The 21,461-nt window shown below is 44.3% G+C and overlaps 1 protein-coding gene across 1 annotated transcript in view; it reads right to left on the reverse strand.

Annotated features, from left to right (window-relative positions):
- Positions 1-906: 906 nt before the first annotated feature.
- LOC117495028 (protein transport protein Sec23A) overlaps positions 907-21,461 on the reverse strand; it is a 26,983-nt gene continuing 6,428 nt past the window's right edge. Inside the window, exons 13-20 of the mRNA XM_034146090.1 lie at positions 5,808-5,914; positions 4,078-4,231; positions 3,921-3,998; positions 3,668-3,829; positions 2,806-2,892; positions 1,834-1,989; positions 1,516-1,581; positions 907-1,400 (exon numbers count right to left, since the gene is read on the reverse strand). Of these exons, the coding sequence (XP_034001981.1) occupies positions 1,311-1,400; positions 1,516-1,581; positions 1,834-1,989; positions 2,806-2,892; positions 3,668-3,829; positions 3,921-3,998; positions 4,078-4,231; positions 5,808-5,914 (900 nt within the window). The 3' untranslated portion in view covers positions 907-1,310. The remainder of the gene's footprint in view (positions 1,401-1,515; positions 1,582-1,833; positions 1,990-2,805; positions 2,893-3,667; positions 3,830-3,920; positions 3,999-4,077; positions 4,232-5,807; positions 5,915-21,461) is intronic.

Consider the following 21,461-nt stretch of genomic DNA (forward strand, 5'->3'; position numbering starts at 1 on the left):
AAACTACACGCGAGTCTGAGTGAAGAGTTATAACTGATGGAGGATCAAACTACACGTGAGTCTGAATGAAGAGTTATAACTGATGGAGGATCAAACTACACGCGAGTCTGAGTGAAGAGTTATAACTGATGGAGGATCAAACTACACGTGAGTCTGAATGAAGAGTTATAACTGATGGAGGATCAAACTACACGTGAGTCTGAATGAAGAGTTATAACTGATGGAGGATCAAACTACACGTGAGTCTGAATGAAGAGTTATAACTGATGGAGGATCAAACTACACGTGAGTCTGAATGAAGAGTTATAACTGATGGAGGATCAAACTACACGCGAGTCTGAGTGAAGAGTTATAACTGATGGAGGATCAAACTACACGTGAGTCTGAATGAAGAGTTATAACTGATGGAGGATCAAACTACACGTGAGTCTGAATGAAGAGTTATAACTGATGGAGGATCAAACTACACGTGAGTCTGAGTGAGTTTCCACTCTTTAATCTCTTAAAACCCAGAAACAGATCCGAGGTCAGCTGTTCCCTCACGTTATAATGTCTCTCTCAATGTTTCCACAGGCAGCTTTTGGTTTAACAATCTCTAGGAAAATATTAAGTTACATAATCACTGCTTATAATAACAATAACAACAATAACAACGTAAATGACTGCAGACTTAAATTGAGAGAAATTAGATAGTGTCTAATAACCAGAACTACATTTGTATTTATTTCTGTTTAATTGTCTTTGAATGTTATTTTATTTAACTCTAGTATAATTATTAATAATAAACATTTTCATATTTTCATATATTCTTTTATTTGTTTTTATTATTTATTATAAACTAATTTGTGTCCGCAATAACTGAGACGTTAAAAAATGAAAGTGTTTCTCCTCACATTAAATCCAGTCTTTGGGCACTGCTTGTTCTTTATGTTATTATATTATAGGATACAACAGAGTCAATAAAGTATGATCAACAACAACAACAACAAGCAGTATTGGATATGAACTGAACACAGATGATATTAAACATGCAAACGTTGAACAGGTTAGCGTTCCTCCTCCCTCTCGTTAACAGGTTAATTGATCAGCTGATAGAGTGTAAACACCTGGACTCTAACGGGCTCACAGACGATCAAACACTAACAGAACCTTTGAGGTTCAGCTGGTCGCCACGGGAACACAGGCAGCAAATAAAGAGCAAACATAACGGACAGGTGAGGAGGGGGGGGTCAGGTTAAGGTCAGGTGGAGGTCAGGTGAAGGTCAGGTAACAAGGGGAGGTCAGGTGAAGGTCAGGTGTGTCAGAGGTGATCACGCAGCGCTGGAAACAGCCAGTTTCTTCAGGTGATCCATGAACACCTGCAGACTGACGTCGTCTGTCAGGATGGGAGCTCCAGACTCCTGAGGACAGAGACACAAGATCAGGTTGAGAATAAAGTAAATATTCTGGAGGCTACTTCAGATATATCTCCTCAGGTGTTCATGCAGGGTAAACGGTTAGTGATCTGAGTCTCACCTGTCCATAGGCGTACATGTTGTTGTGCGTCTGAGAGGGGTTCACTTTGGAGAGCAGGAACCGGGCCTGAAGACATTCATATACATGTATTAATACAGGTACTGAAGTATACAAGTGTGTATATACAGTTACTGAAGTATACAGATGTGTGTGTATACAGTGTGTATATACAGGTATTGAAGTATATAGGTGTGTGTGTATACAGGTGTGTATATAAAGATGTGTGTATACAGGTGTGTGTATACAGGTGTGTGTATACAGGTGTGTGTATATAGGTGTGTGTATATAGGTGTGTATACAGGTCTCCCCCCCTCTCACCTGGCTGCCTCCGTGCTCCGTGTCGATGTATCTCGGCATGGGGAAGCGAGCGTGAAGCAGCTCCTGAGCGTCGTCCACCGGAGCCTGGAGGAGGTGCCGGAAGTTCTCGTACTCCGACAAGTCCTGATAGCCCGCCTTCCTCCACTGAGCCACCGTCTGAAACACAGGAAGTACACGCTCTTATTCTGAAGGAGCTCTTATTCTGAAGGAGGTCTTATTCTGAAGGAGCAATTCCTCCACTGAGCCACCGTCTGAAACAAACAGTCACACACACTCTTATTCTGAAGGAGCAGCTCTTATTCTGAAGGAGCTCTTATTCTGAAGGAGAAGCTCTTATTGTGAAGGAGCAGCTCTTATTCTGAAGGAGCTCTTATTCTGAAGGAGCAGCTCTTATTGTGAAGGAGCAGCTCTTATTCTGAAGGAGCACTTCCTCCACTGAGCCACCAAACAAACAGTAACACGCTCTTATTCTGAAGGAGCTCTTATTCTGAAGGAGCAGCTCTTATTGTGAAGGAGCAGCTCTTATTCTGAAGGAGCACTTCCTCCACTGAGGCACCGTCTGAAACAAACAGTAACACGCTCTTATTCTGAAAGAGCTCTTATTCTGTAAGGTCTTTTATTCTGAAGGAGCAGCTCTTATTCTGAAGGAGCAGCTCTTATTCTGAAGGAGCTCTTTCTCCACTGAGCCACTGTCTGAAAAAAACAGTCAGCTCTTTTAATTTGAGGTTTATTGTGAAGGATGTTTTAATCTTAAACGTCTTATCTGAGCGCTATAAAGTGAATCAGTGTTTCCCTCGGGGGGTTTAATAAAAATAATGATATGATTCACAGGTGATATCAACGTCAATAAAACGTATAAAAGGTCAGGTATTATTATCTAGACTTTGTCCTGGGTCAGATGTCGTGGTTAGTTTGAATCATATTGAGTGTGTGTATGTGCGTGCGTGCGTGCGTGCGTGTGTGTGTGCGTACCTCTCCGTGGTAGATGAGGATCTGGAAGAAGGTGTCCATCAGCAGGATTCTGTCAGGCAGGATGCTGCTGCTGTCCAACAGCACCGGCTGAAACACACACACACACACATATATTAATATACAGGTGTGTGTATATCTTCAGGTGTACATCCGTTGGTCCGCAGAGAACAGGTGTGTATACAGGTATATACTGTATATATATATATATATATATATATATATATATATATATATACATATATATATATATATATATATATACATATACATATACATATATATATATATATATATATATATATATATATATATATATATATATATATATATATGTATATATATATATACATATACATATATATATATATATGTGAATACCTCTGGGGGTCCGCTGAATGAATAGGCGTAGAGCACAGGTGTGTACAGGTGTATCTACAGGTGTATCTACAGGTGTGTACAGGTGTATCTACAGGTGTATCTACAGGTGTGTACAGGTGTATCTACAGGTGTGTACAGGTGTATCTACAGGTGTATAGTACCTCAGGGGGCCCACTGAATGAATAGGCGTAGAGCACAGGTGTATCTACAGGTGTATCTACAGGTGTGTACAGGTGTATCTACAGGTGTATCTACAGGTGTATCTACAGGTGTGTACAGGTGTATCTACAGGTGTGTACAGGTGTATCTACAGGTGTATCTACAGGTGTATCTACAGGTGTATCTACAGGTGTATCTACAGGTGTATCTACAGGTGTGTACAGGTGTATCTACAGGTGTGTACAGGTGTATCTACAGGTGTGTACAGGTGTATCTACAGGTGTATCTACAGGTGTGTACAGGTGTATCTGCAGGTGTATAGTACCTCAGGGGGCCCACTGAATGAATAGGCGTAGAGCACCGGCTGCACCATGATGAGCGCCTGCGTCAGGTCTTGTCTGTTGAACTGATGTCTGTAATATGAGCTCTCATCAGGACTGTTGTTGAACACCTGGAGGAAGGGGGAGCGCCGCAGGTGGAACATGAACTGCAACACAACAACAACAACACAGGTAAACAACACAAGTAAATAACAACTACACAGGTAACCACACAGAGCATTATGGGATGTTGATCACCTGAGGGTAGAGAGAGAAGGTCTCAGAGAACCTGAAGGAGTTGGGGTCGTCTTTGTGGTAATCTCCAAACTTCTGGCACTGAACACAAACACATTATTATTAATAACAGGTTCAGTTGTTGTTATTGTTATTATTGTTATTAATATATATAGTGCACCAGTCTGATGAGCTGGCGGTCCAGCCAGCGCAGGACGTCCGGCCCCTCCTCCGTCTCCGCCCGGTACACGGCCAGCCGAGCCATCAAGATGGCCGCCGCCTCCTGGTCGAAGGACGCGGCGATGCTCTGGATCTGAGACTGAGCGTCCGCCCAGCTGAGGAGGGGGGTGGTGGGGGGGGGGGGGGGGGGAGATAAGATTAGATAAGAAGATAAGAAGTGCTTTATTTGTGTTGACTTCCTGCCACTAGGTGGAACCCTAGAGAAACGACATGTGAATCCTCTCTGAGAGACTTCCTGTTTTTAATGTTCCTTCAGAATAAGAGTGACCCAGAGATAATAATGTGAAGCCCCCTGAGGTCCGGAGCACAGAGGAGCTGAGCCCACATCATTCTGCCTTATTTTAACGAAGTCTCTGTTTTTACTGAACTAAGTCGGTTTTTCCAGCTTTTCTACACAAATATTTTTGTAATGTTTGAAGTTTTTTTAAATGTTTTCATTTTTTCTTGCATTTTTTTGTTCGTGCAGATACTGAAGAAGTATACCTGGAAATAAGTAAATAAAAGAATACATACATCTGTCAAAAGTCTTTTAATATTTAGAACCAACCAGAGAGTTGCGTTGTTGACTTTCTGCCACTAGGTGGAGCCCCAGAGAAACGACATGAGAGATTTCCTGTTTTCACATTATTTTCAGAATAAGAGTGACCCAGAGATAATAATGTGAAGCCCCCTGAGGTCACATCATTCTGCATCTGAACTAAGCTTGTATTCCTGCTGCTGCCTAACCTCCCCTCTGGGATCAACACACATTTATCTTATCTCATCTGTAATTATTACTGTGACCTTCAGACTCCCGACCGACCGGCTGCAGCTCATTATGAAACACGTGGGATCGGTCCATTTGTTGAAGGAGTACCCAGCATGTAGAACCTTTCTTTAAAACAGTTTCTGACATAAGATAAGATCTTTTTTATTTCCAGCATTTCTACCCAAATCTTTTTGCATTATTTGAAGTCTTTTTGTAATGTTTTTCTTGCATTTCTTTGTGCCTGCAGATACGTCAGAAGTCGTAAAAGGCCTTAATACATTTATCTGGAAATAAGTAAAAAAAGATATTAAATAAATCTGTCAAAAGTGTTACCTTGTTTTCAAATAATGCAAGAAAGTGTGTGTGTGTGTGTGTGTGTGTGTGAGTGTGAGTGTGAGAGTGAGTGAGTGAGTGAGTGAGTGAGTGAGTGAGTGAGAGTGAGTGAGTGAGTGTGTGTGTGTCTCTGTGTGAGTGAGTGAGTGAGTGAGAGTGTGAGTGTGAGTGTGTGAGAGTGAGTGAGTGAGTGAGTGAGTGAGTGTGTGTGAGTGTGTGTGTGAGTGTGAGTGTGTGAGTGTGTGAGTGTGTGAGTGAGTGAGTGAGTGAGTGAGTGAGTGAGTGAGAGTGAGTGAGTGTGAGTGTGAGTGTGAGTGTGAGTGTGTGTGAGTGAGTGAGTGAGTGAGTGAGTGTGTGTGTGTGTGTGTCTCTGTGTGAGTGAGTGAGTGAGTGAGTGAGAGTGTGAGTGTGAGTGTGAGTGTGAGTGTGAGTGTGAGTGAGTGAGTGAGTGAGTGTGTGTGAGTGTGTGAGTGAGTGAGTGAGTGAGTGAGTGTGAGTGAGTGAGTGAGTGAGTGAGTGAGTGAGTGAGTGTCTCTGTGTGAGTGAGTGAGTGTGTGAGTGAGTGAGTGAGTGAGTGTGTGTGTTCCTACTTCCTGGCGGTGGTGGTCACTCTGATGCGTCTCTGTCCAGATGAGTGTTGGTACTGAGTGACGAACTGGATCGCCCCCCGGCCGCCCTGAGGGATCGGAGCGTTGTGCTGCAACAACAAACAAACAAACATCATTAATTAAATCACATTAATTACGAAGTGATCGTTGGATTAAGATTCAGAATCCTTGTTTCATGTTGAGATCTCAGTCAGAGGGTCACAGAGGGTCTTTAAAGTTATTCTGAAATATTACTTTAGAAAGCTGCACTGTGATTGGCTGCTGCTGCACACAGGAGCCCCTCTGAGGTCTGACCTAAATGCACACCTGTCACACACACACACAGGATATTGGATACTCAGGTAGTGTTTACATTAGTGTGTGTGTGTATGTGTGTGTGTGTGTCTCCAGACAAAATGTTACCATGGTGCACCTGTCAGTCACCTGCTGGGATGATGATGGGATGACACACTCTCACAGCAGGACACACACACACACACACACACTCTCACAGCAGGACACACACACACACACACACTCTCACAGCAAGACACACACACTCTCTCTCTCTCTCTCTCTCTCTCCTCCTGCAGAGTGTGTGTGTCCTGATTTCTCTCTCAGATCAGATTTAAAGTGTGATTGGACGGTGTCTTCACGGAGGACTTTAAGGAGGACTTTAAGGGGGACTTTAAGGAGTGTGTGGTTCAGGTTCTGGAAGAGTCTCTGGTTCTGTGTGTGGATTACAGGGTGTGTTTTCTTCAGAGGTTTTTAACGTGAAGAGGACTGAGGAAGAGGAAGAGGCAGAAGCTGTACTAACGTCGCTTTTTTAACATTTCAAAACAACCCTCTTCTGTCTACAGGAAACCACTGCAACTTAAAAAGGTAGAAAAAACATCAAAGACTTTCCTATCTTTACAAACCCAGGAATAACTTGGGAGGATAATAATGAGAACAGATATTAAAGTGTAAATGTCTCCCTGTGAACTGAGATGAATCAGGTCTGTAATCAATACCCTTTTTAATAGATAAGGGTACTTACAAACAACACTTACTTTTTACAAATCAACCAAAACCCTGAGAAGAAACTGACTTTAAATCCTCCCTCTGAACAGAGTTTATATATGATGATGACGATGATGATGAAATGACCCTGAATGTCTCAGAGTCTCTCTGAGTTTCATCAGGAAACAAGAGATCTGAAGACGTTGGATTTTTGGAAATAGGAGGTCTTTTTGTACCTTTCCCTGACTTGGTGAAGTGGTGAGTCGACTACCCTCCAGATGAGCTGGAGATAACTACAGAGAGATGGAGCTCAAATCTAAATCCCACAAACTATTCACCAAATGTATGGAGATTTTTCAGATTCTTTATTTTTCAGATATTTTTGACATATTCAATAAAATCCTCTCCAATCATTTCTTTTATAATATTTAAGTTTAATTTTTTCACACATTTTCTGTACATTTTTCATTTATATTTATATTCAGAAAAGATAAAATACTACATTTTGTTTCCCCAAAACTATTCACCAATTTGATGGAAAGGTTTTCATGTGTTTTCCTGACATCTTCAAGAACAATTCTCAGTTATTGGCAATGATGGTATGAAAGCTGAATACAGTGTAATCCTAATGACATGTAACTGCTGATGCTTTAAATGGATGTGTGAAACAGATGTATTTGGACACGGGGGTTTTATGACACTACAGGAGGAGAGGATGAGTAGAAGGAATTAGCGATAGGGGTTATCTGTATATCCCATTGTTCTTTGAAGGGTGTGAGTTTTAGCATACCGTGCTGTGCCATGGGTCGACCAGCTGGCCTCACATGATGTTGTGTTGTCATGTGAATTATCTTTGATGTCTTCCTATAAAGAGAGTCTGTTTCACACAGAACAGGACGCTCCCTTTAGTGCAGACGTCATGCTTGCAAGCTTTAAAGGTCCCATGTCTCATGGCCATTTCTACTGATCATAATTCCATTGTTGAGGTCTACTAGAATAGATTTACATTGTTCAATGTTCCAAACTCACATTGGTTTCTCATACAGCATCTCTGTATAGCATGTGTATTCACTCTCTGTCCTACATGGCTTGTTGGAGCTCCTGCCCCCCCCCTCCCTGTGAGCCCACTGTGCTCTGATTGGTCAGCTCGCCCACTCTGTTCTGATGAGTCCACCACCGTTACAGCAGAACATCAGTGATTATGTGTTACAATAACTAACCCTTGTTAGCAACCAGGAAATGACACCAGTAATGACAAACAGATGAGAATGCTGCGTGGGGTCTGGGTGCCGTGTTGGCGGGACGTTGGGAGGCTCGCTGCTCCGCCCTTTGGGGCTCGAGGAGCGGACAGTGTGAGCTGGGTTACTGGTGTCGTTTCCTGGTTGCTGCGTGGGGTCTGCGAGACACAGCGGAGCTCAGCCTGAGCACACACACACACACACACACTCACAGCCTGAGCTCCGAGTGTGTGTGTGTGTACGGAGCTCCGCGCAGCACCGCGGCTGAGAAAAGATAAGGCTGAGTGTGTGTGTGTGTGTGTGTGTGTGTGTGTGTGAGGAGCTTGGTCCAAAAGGACCAATCCGCTTAGCCGTTACGTCACTACGGCCAGGAAGAAGAAAATGGAAAAAGAGAAATGTCCAACGAGGCGTTCTGGGGCAGCATAGACAGCTCTTCTCTGTGTTAGAGCAGGGGTTCCCAACCTTTATTGTGCCAAGGACCGGCAGATACATTAAAAAAAAATCGCGGACCGGTTGTCAATTTTAACTGATTTTAATATTTACTCACCACCAGCAGGTAGCAACAGAGGCTAATTGTATGTAACAGCCTGAACAAATACTAGAACAATATGCATCCAAAACATATTAACAAAGTTTAAAAAAGAACCGGTGTTGTTTTTTGGTTTTTCGGAAAACCAAAAAACCGACGTTATTCAGTTTTTAAACCAAAACGGGAAACAGATAAATCAACGTTTTGGTTTTGTTTGTATGATTTACGGATAATCCAGTGAATGCTGGGAAAACGAGGAGAAGGCGCATTATGAAGTGTGTGTGTGTGTGTGTGTGTGTGTGTGTGTGTGTGTGTGTGGTGTGTGTGTGTGTGTGTGTGTGTGTGTGTGTGTGTGTGTGTGTGTGTGTGTGTGTGTGTGTGTGTGTGTGTGTGTGTGTGTGTGTCACTGGCATTTGTTTTCAGAAGATATTATGATAGTGTCGTTCGTTCCGGTGCACTCCCGACAGCATAGCACTACATCGAGATTAAGATTAAACTAATTTATTTTGGGAACAGCCGCATATGCCGGTGTCGGACAGACACAAACACACCGAACACACAGAGCTGAGCTGAGCAGAGCACATACACACACACATCATGCGCCTTGGTGACTGACTGGACATATCCTTCATAAAACTAATAAAAGGGGGAGTAATCGGGCAGTTCGATGTGTGTAGAGGTGTGTGTGGTTAACACGTAGCAGCCTGCAGTCACTCTTAAACTGTTCTGATTAAGTTAAACACAGCGAAGGCGGTGCGTAAAAAGGCACAGCTCTTTACCGAGTATACGTCCCGCTGCCTCCTGATGCTTCAGCCATTTCATGAAGTGAAGGAGGGTTTCCTTCTATAAAACAGCTGCGGGCAGCAGATACCGTGAGAGTCCCGGACATTAATTCATAGATCAAGGCAGACTGGTTTACTCTCCTGTTTTGCCAATCCGGTGCTTAAACAAATAGCTCTACACTCCTGGCCGACATGTCCTTAAAATGAAGTCCGAGTTTGAAATATATCTCAAATAATGTATGCACCACCATTTCCCCACATAAACATAACAGTCTGCAATCAAACGGTTGTCTCCTGTGCGCTCCTCTTCCTACTTGGCCCACCGGTAACATGCTCGTGCGCACAAGAGGCTGAGACCTTAGGCTGAGCCGCCGAATCCCTCGGAACATCATAAAAGCCATTTTCAACGGTTTTCTGGTGAAAGATTAACTAGCTACTGGATGAAATAATATGACTGGTGGCATAGGTGCGAAAATTAAACACTTTTTGAAAAAAATATTATGATAAAATATTTTTATATATTTATAATTCTGCAAATATTACGATAAACTCACAGCTATTTCGCGGCCCGGCAGTAACACCTCCGCGGCCCGGTACCGGTCCGCGGACCGGGGGTTGGGAACCCCTGTGTTAGAGTTTTAGTCGCTACAGGGTGAACTTTGAGGGTTTGTGACTATGCAGACCGTTCACATGCAGAAGCTACAGAACACAAGGGGACGGGTAAGAACCAGAAACCTTTAAAACGAAGATCTCAAAATACTTTATATCGATATTGTGTTTCTTTGCATATTTGCCTAACTCATCATTTACTCTAGACAGCAGCAGATTTTAAGTTGCTACGACACAAGTAAAGTCTCTGCAGGTGTTTCTGATCTGGAGATGCTTCTCTGTTTATGTATGTATATAAGTGAATATCTGTGGACATTAAAACACAGCTCTGACTGTTTTTATTTCTCTGTCTCGTTAAGGTCCTGGACTTTGTGACGATGGAGGCAGCGAGAGCTAATGCTAACGGTGACGCTCCTGAGCGAGGATTCAGGAACAGAGTGTGGGCGTTCCTCAGGGTGCTGTAAGAGGACCCTGTTTTTTGTACTGCTAAAGTGGATATCTGTGGACATTTCTAAACTTCCTAAAACTGTACTTCACAAACGTCATTCACCCGTTCACATCCATTCATACAGAGCAGTGTGCTACTGAGCAAAGCTAACACTCTTTGTGAGCAACTCAGGGTTCAGTATCTTGCCCAAGGAAACATCGAAACCGACAGCACGGGCTGGGATCGACCAGCAACCTCCTGAGCGAGGATTCAGGAAAAGAGTGTGGGCGTTCCTCAGGGTGCTGTACTAAGACCCTGTTCATTTACTGCTAAAGTGAATATCTGTGGACATTTAAACACATCAAGTGGACTCTGTTATCGGCTTGTGAGGCTGTTGGTGCTTCCTGTAAATGGTAAATGTTCTGTACTTATATAGCTCTTTATCAGGGGCCCCTCAAAGCGCTTGATATAGTACGAGTCATTCACCCATTCATACAGAGCAGTGCGCTACTGAGGAAAGACATTTTTTCACACCGTCGGCGATCAGGAACGACTCTGGGTTTAGTATCTTGCCCAAGGAAACATCGTCATGTTGACTCTAGCGTCCGGTATCGAACCACCGACCGCCTCCTGATTGAAGATGTGCGCCCTCCCCCACCTGTACGCGGCTCTGATGGTGTTCTCCTGCGTGGCCTCGGTCAGCGGGAACCTGCTGCTTCTGCTGCTGCTGCTGCTGCACAAGAATCTGCGCAGCGACACCTTGATCCTGACGCTCAGCTGCTGTTTCAGTGACATCACTCTCAGTCTCTCTGCCTTCCCATTGGCTGTTTACCACGCTGTGTCACACCCCCCCGGCCCCCCCTCCAGTGATGGAGTCCTCTGTCAGGGAGGGGGTTTCCTGCTTCTCCTGCTCCAAACCTCTTCTCTGTACTCGTTGTTCTGGACCTCCGTGGATACGTTTGTGGATATCTGCTTTGCGTTGATTTACAGCATGATAGTGACGCCGGGTCGATGCCGCTTGGTGCTTCTGATGATGTGGAGTGGCTGCCTGGGGGGGGCCGCGCTGCCCCTAATGGGGTTCGGACACTACACCTACAGAGAGGACAGATACCTGTGTGGGCCAGACTTTAGCCCCGCCCACACAGCGTTCGTGATGCTGTGGTTGGTGGGCATGTTTGTGCCGCTGATTGCCATGGTTTCGCTGTACGGACACGTGGTGATCGTGGCGAGGAAACAAGCGAGGAGAGGAACGTTCATCTGCAACGAGATAAACTGCCACTACGTTCCTGCTAACATCTACCTGAGGAGCTCCATCGCCATGCTGTCCACTTCAGGGGGGACACACACACACACACACACACACACACACACACACACACACACACACACACACACACACACACACACACACACACACACACACACACACACACACACACACAACACACACACACACACACACACTACACACACACACACACACACACACACACACACACACACACACACAACACACACACACACACACACACAACACACACCACACACACACACACACACACACACACACACACACACACACACACCACACACACACACACACACACACACACACACACACACACACACACACACACACACACACACACACACACACACACACACACACACACACCACACACACACACACACACACACACACACACACACACACACACACACACACACACACACACACACACACACACACACACACACACACACACACACACACACACACACACACCTTTTATTTTGAAGTTCTGAGCTGGTGCTTTTATTTTGAAGTTCTGAGCTGGTGCTTTTATGTGAGATAGTGGGTGTTTCTCAATCGCGAGTACGCTTGCTTGATAGCACATGTCTGTCGAGCATCTTGCTTCAGAAGCGAGTCAAGAATACTTCCTGGCATTCGGAAAACAAAGTGTGGAACACGCTAGCAAGCTTGCAGGTGTGCGTCATATGAGAGGCCCCGCCTTACATCTTCCGCCACAGATTTGTATGCTGGAGATTGGAACAGTACTTCGGCGGCACTCGATGACGTAGTATGCTTGAAATAGTGGCTCTGAAGCAGCTTTACTCGAGATTGAGAAACACCCACTGTCTTCTGGCAGAGTCCAGGAGGATACAGTTTAAAGGGCCCATGCCATGGCATGTAAACGGTGTGCGGAGTCAAAACCCTCAAAGTACACCCTGTAGCGAGTAAAACTCTAACACAGAAAATACCTCCCCAAAACGCCTCGTTGGAGATACGTCACTGCCCATTTGATTCTTCCGGGTACTGCCTGATGTCATGCGGTACCCGGAACGAAAATGGACCAATCCGGAAGAGCTATGGCCACAGTCAGCGGCGCTGGCCGCACCCTCTGCCAGCCTAACATTTACTGTTGGAAGCTCTGGTTCAGTTCACAATCGATCCAGTCATGCCACTGCCAAGGACCCGTTTCCTGAAATGTGAGGAGAAATCTGAGCTGTTTGTCCTACCGACGGAAGAACCACGACGAAGTCAGTGGTTGAAATGTCTGTTTAACACTGTTCCTTCAGAGGTTCGAAGAACGTTACTGTGTGCGCGGCATTTCACAGACGAAAGCTTCCAAAACATTGCCCAGTTTGAGGCCGGATATGCACAGCATTTGAAACTGAAGGACGATGCTATTCCTAGTTTGTTTGGACCGTTTGGAGCAGGGGAAGATTCGGGTACACAACCTGTAAGTTTGCATTGTTATTTGTGTATTTATCAAACAAGGTATCTACCACGATTGTTTAAATGTGTAAACGTGTGTTGGACTGCTAGCGTTTCCATATATCAACTCTAATGTCAGCAGATGGCTTTACATACATGTATCTCCAACCCAGTCTCACGGCATTTAGTGTTATAGTCACGAAATTAATTTAATCTATTGATTCGTGTTCACCAACACGATTTTCGCATTTCTTTCGTGTCACACAGAACGATTTTAAAAGCAATGTATTTCTATTGGTAGTATGTTTCGTGCCTGCACCACGTCTTTTTGTCCGGTCGGGTCTTGGAAGACCGGAAGCTGTGTGGTTCATAAAAACATTTTCTTACCCTAAGCCTAACCCTATCCCTTTTATTTTAAATTGTATAATGTCTGACTTTTTTTGCCGTCAGTGAGGAAAAGAAATGTCTCAGAGCCTCAGAATACTGACATCTGTATTTTTTGTCATCTTTTTTTCCTTCTAATTTATTATTATTTGGTGCAGGCACGAAACATACTACCAATAGAAATACATTGCTTCTAAAATCGTTCTGTGTCAGAATACTGAAATCTGTATTTTTTTTAATCTGTTTTTCCTTCTAATTTGTTATTATTTACATTGCTTTTAAAATCGTTCTGTGTGACACGAAAAAAATGGCGAGATCGTGTTGGTGAACACGAATCAATAGATTAATTTCGTGACTATAACACGAAATGCCGTGAGACTGTGTTGGAATCTCATAGCAGGAGAATGTCTGCATTCACACACGAAATACTCATAGACAGTATACTCCGGGTGATTTACCGTACGGTCAGTCGCGAAACGTAATTACATTATAGCTGGCGTTCCTAGCGTGTATGCTACCGAGCTAACCAACGGAGCTAGACATGAGTTTGCTCGGGAAAACATTGTTGTTATGCCAGCTACAATGAATGTAGCAGACTACCCGTATAAGATTGCAATTGTAAACATGTTCTTGATAGCCTAATATGAACCACTATCTGTTGTTCATAGTATAGTATAGTATAATATAGTAGCCTATAGCATATTACACTGAACAACTAGCAAACGTAGGTTAGCATTGTAATCCAGCTGGCAAGCTGACGAACATAAAACGACTAAGTTTCAATAATATTTTGTGATTGGCACTTCATTTTGTTAGGAATGTCTCCCAAACAAGGTATCTACCACGACTGTTTAAATGTGTAAACGTGTGTCGGACTGCTAAGCCATTGACACAGTGCTAACTGTGCTAACTAAGTTGCTAGCGTTTCCATATATCAACTCTAATATCAGCAGATGGCCTTACATACATGTATCTCATAGCAGCAGAATGTCTGCATTCACACACGAAATACTCATAGACAGTATACTCCGGGTGATTTACCGTACGGTCAGTACATTATAGTTGGCGTTCCTGGCGTGTATGCTACCAAGCTACCGTTCATAGTGTGTATGCTACATAGCTAAACAACTAGGCTACCTCAAGCTAACTGTGTTGATTAGATAGATAGATTAGATAGATACAACTACTACTAACGAATCTAAAACAACTAAGTTTCTCTAATATTTTGTGATTTGCATTTGATTTCGTCCAGCCAGATCAGGAAACTCCTGGCGTATCTGGCGGACAACACACACACGGGATGACCCACTCTGATGCCTCGTCCTAAAAAGCCCCAGCACCAGTTTACAAAGCTGCGATAGGCAAGATGCCGAAAACGCCTATAAGGGGAGGAATGGATGATATACAGTGTATATATGTTTATTTACGCATGTTCATTTTGTACATTTCTAAAAATGAAGTTTGATGGAAATACTTAGTATCCTTTCTTCCCTGAATTATTTGCTCCTATAACATATCATCATATATAGCAAACCATGATTTGATTTCTCATCAAACAGTAGTAGTTTATTACAGGTAAAAATAACGTACTCTTCTATAACAACAGTTGTAGGTACAGTTCGGTTAGTTAGCGTATAAAATATACGGCTGTACCGACGCCATTATAAGACTGTTGTTCCACTGAGAGCGAGCCGAAAAAAGCACTGTTAAACATGGGCGGAGCCTCTCTGGTGGTTGACTAATCAGAACAGAGTGGCCGAGCTGACCAATCGGAGCACACTAGGCTCACAGGGAGGGGGGGGCAAGAGCTCCAACGAGCCGTTTAGTGGAGAGAGTGAATACTGCTGAATACACATACTTTACAGAGATGCTGTAATGTGAGTTTGGAAAATTGCACAGTATAAATCTATTTTAGTAGACCTCAACAATGTAATTATGATCAGTGGAAATGGCCATGACATGGGCCCTTTAATGATAAAGGTGACAGTCTGATTTAGAGAGTCAACATGAGTCCCAGAGAGACGTTGAGCAAACACTGGAGCTGCTGCTGAGTGGAAAGAACTCATAAATCAGAGGTTACCTGCACCATGTTTACCTGCACCATGTTTACCTGTATTACTCTGTCATTACTCTCATTATGGTGACACACTGACCATAAACACAGGGGGGGGGGGGGGGGGGGGGGGGTTACCACAGACTATGGGATTCTCGGATATTGTGGAAAATTATCTGTGTGTCAAACAAACGTTTATGGTCACGGTCACATGACTTCACAACAACACTGCTAAGCTAAAGGCGGCTAATGTTGGGCTATAAAGGAACTACAGCACGGTCACATGACTTCACGTCACCTCCGCTAAGCTAAAGGCGGCTAATGTTGGGCTATAAAGGAACTACAGCACGGTCACATGACTTCACGTCACCACCGCTAAGCTAAAGGTGGCTAATGTTGGGCTATAAAGGAACTACAGCACGGTCACATGACTTCACGTCACCACCGCTAAGCTAAAGGAGGCTAATGTTGGGCTATAAAGGAACTACAGCACGGTCACATGACTTCACGTCACTACCGCTAAGCTAAAGGCGGCTAATGTTGGGCTATAAAGGAACTACAGCACGGTCACATGACTTCACGTCACCATCGCTAAGCTAAAGGCGGCTAATGTTGGGCTATAAAGGAACTACAGCACGGTCACATGACTTCACGTCACCACCGCTAAGCTAAAGGTGGCTAATGTTGGGCTATAAAGGAACTACAGCACGGTCACATGACTTCACGTCACCACCGCTAAGCTAAAGGAGGCTAATGTTGGGCTATAAAGGAACTACAGCACAGTCACATGACTTCACGTCACCACCGCTAAGCTAAAGGAGGCTAATGTTGGGCTATAAAGGAACTACAGCACGGTCACATGACTTCACGTCACCTCCGCTAAGCTAAAGGCAGCTAATGTTGGGCTATAAAGGAACTACAGCACGGTCACATGACTTCACGTCACCACCGCTAAGCTAAAGGTGGCTAATATTGGGCTATAAAGGAACTACAGCACGGTCACATGACTTCACGTCACCACCGCTAAGCTAAAGGAGGCTAATGTTGGGCTATAAAGGAACTACAGCACGGTCACATGACTTCACGTCACTACCGCTAAGCTAAAGGCGGCTAATGTTGGGCTATAAAGGAACTACAGCACGGTCACATGACTTCACATCACCACCGCTAAGCTAAAGGCGGCTAATGTTGGGCTATAAAGGAACTACAGCACGGTCACATGACTTCACGTCACCACCGCTAAGCTAAAGGAGGCTAATGTTGGCCATGATGACGTTTAGTCGTCTCATTTAGACACTTGTTTTAAGGTTTTTATTAATATTTGTATATGTATACTCTCTCTCTCTCAGTGTGTGTGTTGGTGTGCTGGCTGCCCTACATGACGGTGTGTGTGTACGAGACGTTCAGTGGTCATCAGAGTCCATCAGTGATCTCAGCTCTCTCCACCTGGCTGGTTCTGAGCAGCACCGCCCTGAACCCCTGGATCACCTGCCTGACCCAGAGGTGAGTCAAACACACCTGTAAAACACACCTGACCCAGAGGTGAGTAACACACCTGACCCAGAGGTGAGTCAAACACACCTGACCCAGAGGTGAGTAACACACCTGCAGGACAATCAATCAAGTGTGTGTGTGTGTGTGTGTGTGTGTGTAGCAGGTACAGGGCGGCGGTGCGTCTCAGTCTGCTCAGGTGTGTGCAGGTGTGTGTGGGGGAGGAGCAGCAGGAGTCCCGCCCCCAGAGCTCCGCCCTCCAGCTGGAAGAAGCCAATTGGATCAGCACCACGACGACAACTACAACACGACCCCCGTCATCACCAACAACACCCGTACCGCAGTGACACACACACACTGCAGACAGGAAGCACACTGCACTCTGGGAAATGTAGTGCAGAACTAACTTCCGGTTTCGCTATGAGTGGTCGCATTTTCGAGAGCTCCCGCTTTGGAGGTTATTCCTCACGATTTTTTACATATTTCATCCTCCTGACAATATGGATTATGGACTCCTACCTCAACTCATCAATGAGGCAACATCACTTAGAGAAGGAGAGTAGTGAAAGCAGGGATAAAATGAACCACAATGACTTTTACCTTCTCAACGGCTGGGAAAGGAAACACCTCGCTTTTGGAAGTGCAAGCATTCATGCATTATTAACTGCAAACCCGACGCGAAAGTACTTACCCCCGTCAGGCAAACTAGACCGAAGAAGTATGATCGTCTTGGTCTTATTGTTAGCGGGAGACATCCATCTGAATCCGGGCCCGGTGCAGACAAGAAGCCATTCCTGCAGGCTCGAGGAGCTAGCATCACAACTAGCATCACAACTAGCATCTCTTCCGCTACAGCAACAACTACGCGACGACAACAGAGACCATGGAGACAGCGGAGACAGCGGAGACCGAGGAATCAACGGAGACTTCGACATTCCCCCGGGGACGCCTCGGCAGACAGACACGCATGAGGCAGTGACGAGAGGAAGAGAACCGAGATCCGAGGGAACAAATATCCACCATGTTGTTAGCCACCCTGCTAGCATATCGACGGCTAAAGCTACAACGGAGCCTCCCTCCCCCCACCACCCCACCGCTCCAAGCACCACGGCAGGCCGCAAGCCGTTTGCTGTAACGGACAAAGACAAATATCTTCAAGCTGACTACATTATGCATTTAAACAACAAAAATGGACTACATATTTTTCATCTGAACACTAACAGCCTGAGACACAAACTGGCTGAACTCAGGCAACTGTTCATGAACGGTAAGGCAAGCATATTATGCTTTTCTGAGACCAAATTGGACAATTCCATTACAGATTCAGAGATTGAAATTGAAGATTATCTTGTAGTGAGAAGGGACAGGAACGTGAATGGAGGTGGTGTCTGCATGTACATACATAAAGACACCAATTTCAAAAACCGTACTGACCTGCATCATGAAAATATTGAATCTGTGTGGGTTGAAATTCTTTTTGACAATGCTAAATCTGTAATAGTCGGGACAATCTATAGACCACCGGAACAGAGTGACTTTTATGATACATTAGATGGGTGTTTGGCTGATGTGGGGGATGTAGAGACAATTATTATTGGAGACTGGAACACGGATATGCAACGTAAAGACACGTCCGTCTTCAAGTCCTTCAGTAGGATTTGTGATCTGCACGGCTTCAGCCAGCTAATCACCCAACCCACCCGGGTATGTGAAACAACACAAACTACCATTGATCTCATTCTGACCTCTGACAGGTCCAGGATCTCCAGTAAAGGGGTTATAGCATGCGGTTTAAGTGATCATTATATGATATTCTGTACCCGCAAAAAGCTAAAACAAAAGGCCGGCTGTCACAAAACAGTCATATCTAGAGACCTCAAAAACTACTCTAGCGAGGCCTTTAACCTAGAACTGGAGAGCCTGGACTGGTCAGATGAGCTCAGTGGTACACAAGTTGAAGAAACATGGCTTGGTTTCAAAAACAAATTCTCTGCAATACTCAATGATTTGGCCCCCCTAAGAACAACCAGGGTAAAAAATCGCGCTGAGCCGTGGATGCACTCCGGCATACTGACCGCCATGAAAACCAGAGACAAAAAATGCTCTGAGTTTCATAAAAGTCAGTCAATGCTTTCCAAAAGCACGAGCAGTGAACTCCAGGCCCACGTGACTGAACTAAAAATTGAAAGAAACAGACTAAGAAATGACGTAAGCTCCATGATCAAAACTGCCAAAAAGAATTTCATCAATGACAAAACTGAGGAAAACAAAAATAAACCCCGTGAACTTTGGAAATTACTCAATAACCAGCTTGGCTGCAGTAAAAAACTCAAAACGAGATTTTCAAACGTAAACATAAAGACAGATAACAGGCTCATCACAGACAAACTGGATGTGGCCAAGTACTTGAACATTTTTTTCACAAACATAGCCACAACTCTTGTAAATAAATTACCCTCCCACTCAGGGCTTTTTGGAGTAGATCACATCATGACCTACTACAAAAACCTAGGGGTACGCAAAGATGATTTCAGTCTAGCAAGGGTAACAACAGCAGAGGTACTCATTAAACTGAGCGCCCTCAAACCTAACAAGGCCACTGGCCACGACAATATCCCCTCCAAATTCCTCAGAGACACAGCAACCGCCATCTCACCAGTCATAGCTCACATAATTAACCTCTCCATAAAACAGGGAAAAGTACCCAAAGACTTCAAAATTGCAAGAGTAACCCCCCTGCACAAAAAGGGCAGCAAATTGGACCCAGGCAACTACCGCCCTGTTTCTATACTTACCTCCATCTCGAAAGTCATGGAAAAAATAGTATATGAACAGGTCGAAAAGTACCTCGCAGAAAAGAAACTAATCTATGAATTTCAATCTGGCTTTAGAACATCCCACTCCACTGACACATGCCTTCTTTATTTGACCGACCACATCAAACAAGAGGTGGACGAGGGTAAATACTGCGGCATGGTGATGCTGGACCTACAAAAGGCTTTCGACACTGTCAATCACCCCATTCTGATTGACAAGCTAAAAGCAATTGGTTTTGATAAACTATCGGTGAGCTGGATGCAATCCTACCTGGAGGGGAGAGAACAGATGGTGGAGGTAAACGGTACTCTGTCCCCCCCCCTCCCAGTGAGCTGTGGTGTTCCACAAGGAAGCATATTAGGTCCGTTACTGTTCCTAATTTATGCAAATGACATGTCATCAGCATGTGACTGCAACTTGTTCCTGTTCGCGGACGACTCAGCCCTGCTGGTCTCTGACAGGAGCAGATTGCAGGTTGAAAAAACCCTCAGCTCCGAGCTCGGCAGAATCTGCACCTGGCTCGCCGATAATAAATTATCATTACACCTGGGTAAAACAGAGTCCATTCTCTTCGGTTCGAAACATAATCTCAGCAAATCCGACGACTTCTCAGTTGCAGTGGGTGACATTATTGTCACAAGTAAGAAGGAAATTACATACCTAGGATCTATTCTTGAGGCAAACCTCTCCTGTGACAAAATGGCATCCAATGTAATAAAAAAAGTCAATCAAAGAACTAGATTCCTATACCGGATCTCCTCTCTGGTAAACAAAAACACCCTGAAAACTCTGGCAGGAGCACTCATTCAAGGGTACTATGACTATGCTTGCACGTCATGGTACCATAGCACCTCCAAGGCGCTAAAAATAAAACTTCAAACATCGCAAAAGAAACTGGTCAGACTACTGCTTGACCTTTCATCTAGAACCCACCTCACCTCTGCCCACTTTGACAACCTAGGATGGCTTAGAGTAGACGACAGAGTACAGCTACTTGCAATGGGCCTGGTCTACAAGATCCACTACACCTCTATGGTACCCATGTACATGTCAAAATTCTTCCCAAAGGTCAAGGAATACCATGATCATAACACCAGAGGGAGCTCCACAAATCATGTAAAACCCAGATTTGGCATAAAAAAAGGGGAATACACGTTTCGCAATTATGCCACATCAAGGTGGAACGCTCTTCCCACAACTGTAAAGGAAAGTAAAACTATACTTACCTTCAAAACCTCTCTTAAAGAGCACCTTCGGGGGAAAGCATTGCAAAACTGGCCCCGGTAATGGTACAAATCTCAACCTGTCGTACAATGGACAGCTTCCCCCCCCCCATCTATGTATATACTCGCATTTTAGACTCTGTTACTAACTGTATATCTGTAGACTTGGTATGTCTTAAATGTCCGGTTAGGATGTATTAGAACGAAATCTAAAATGAAAATTGTAAATAATCCATCTGTATGTAAAAAACCACCTGTATGTAAATTGTAAATAAGCCATCTGTATGTCATATATGTCTTATATGTCTTAAATGATATGATGAATTAGAAATGGGGGACCCTGATGTAAACAAGACGAAAGTCTTTCTCTGGTCTGCATCCCC

Source organism: Trematomus bernacchii, unplaced genomic scaffold, assembly GCF_902827165.1.
Source record: "Trematomus bernacchii unplaced genomic scaffold, fTreBer1.1, whole genome shotgun sequence".
Lineage (NCBI taxonomy): Eukaryota > Metazoa > Chordata > Actinopteri > Perciformes > Nototheniidae > Trematomus > Trematomus bernacchii.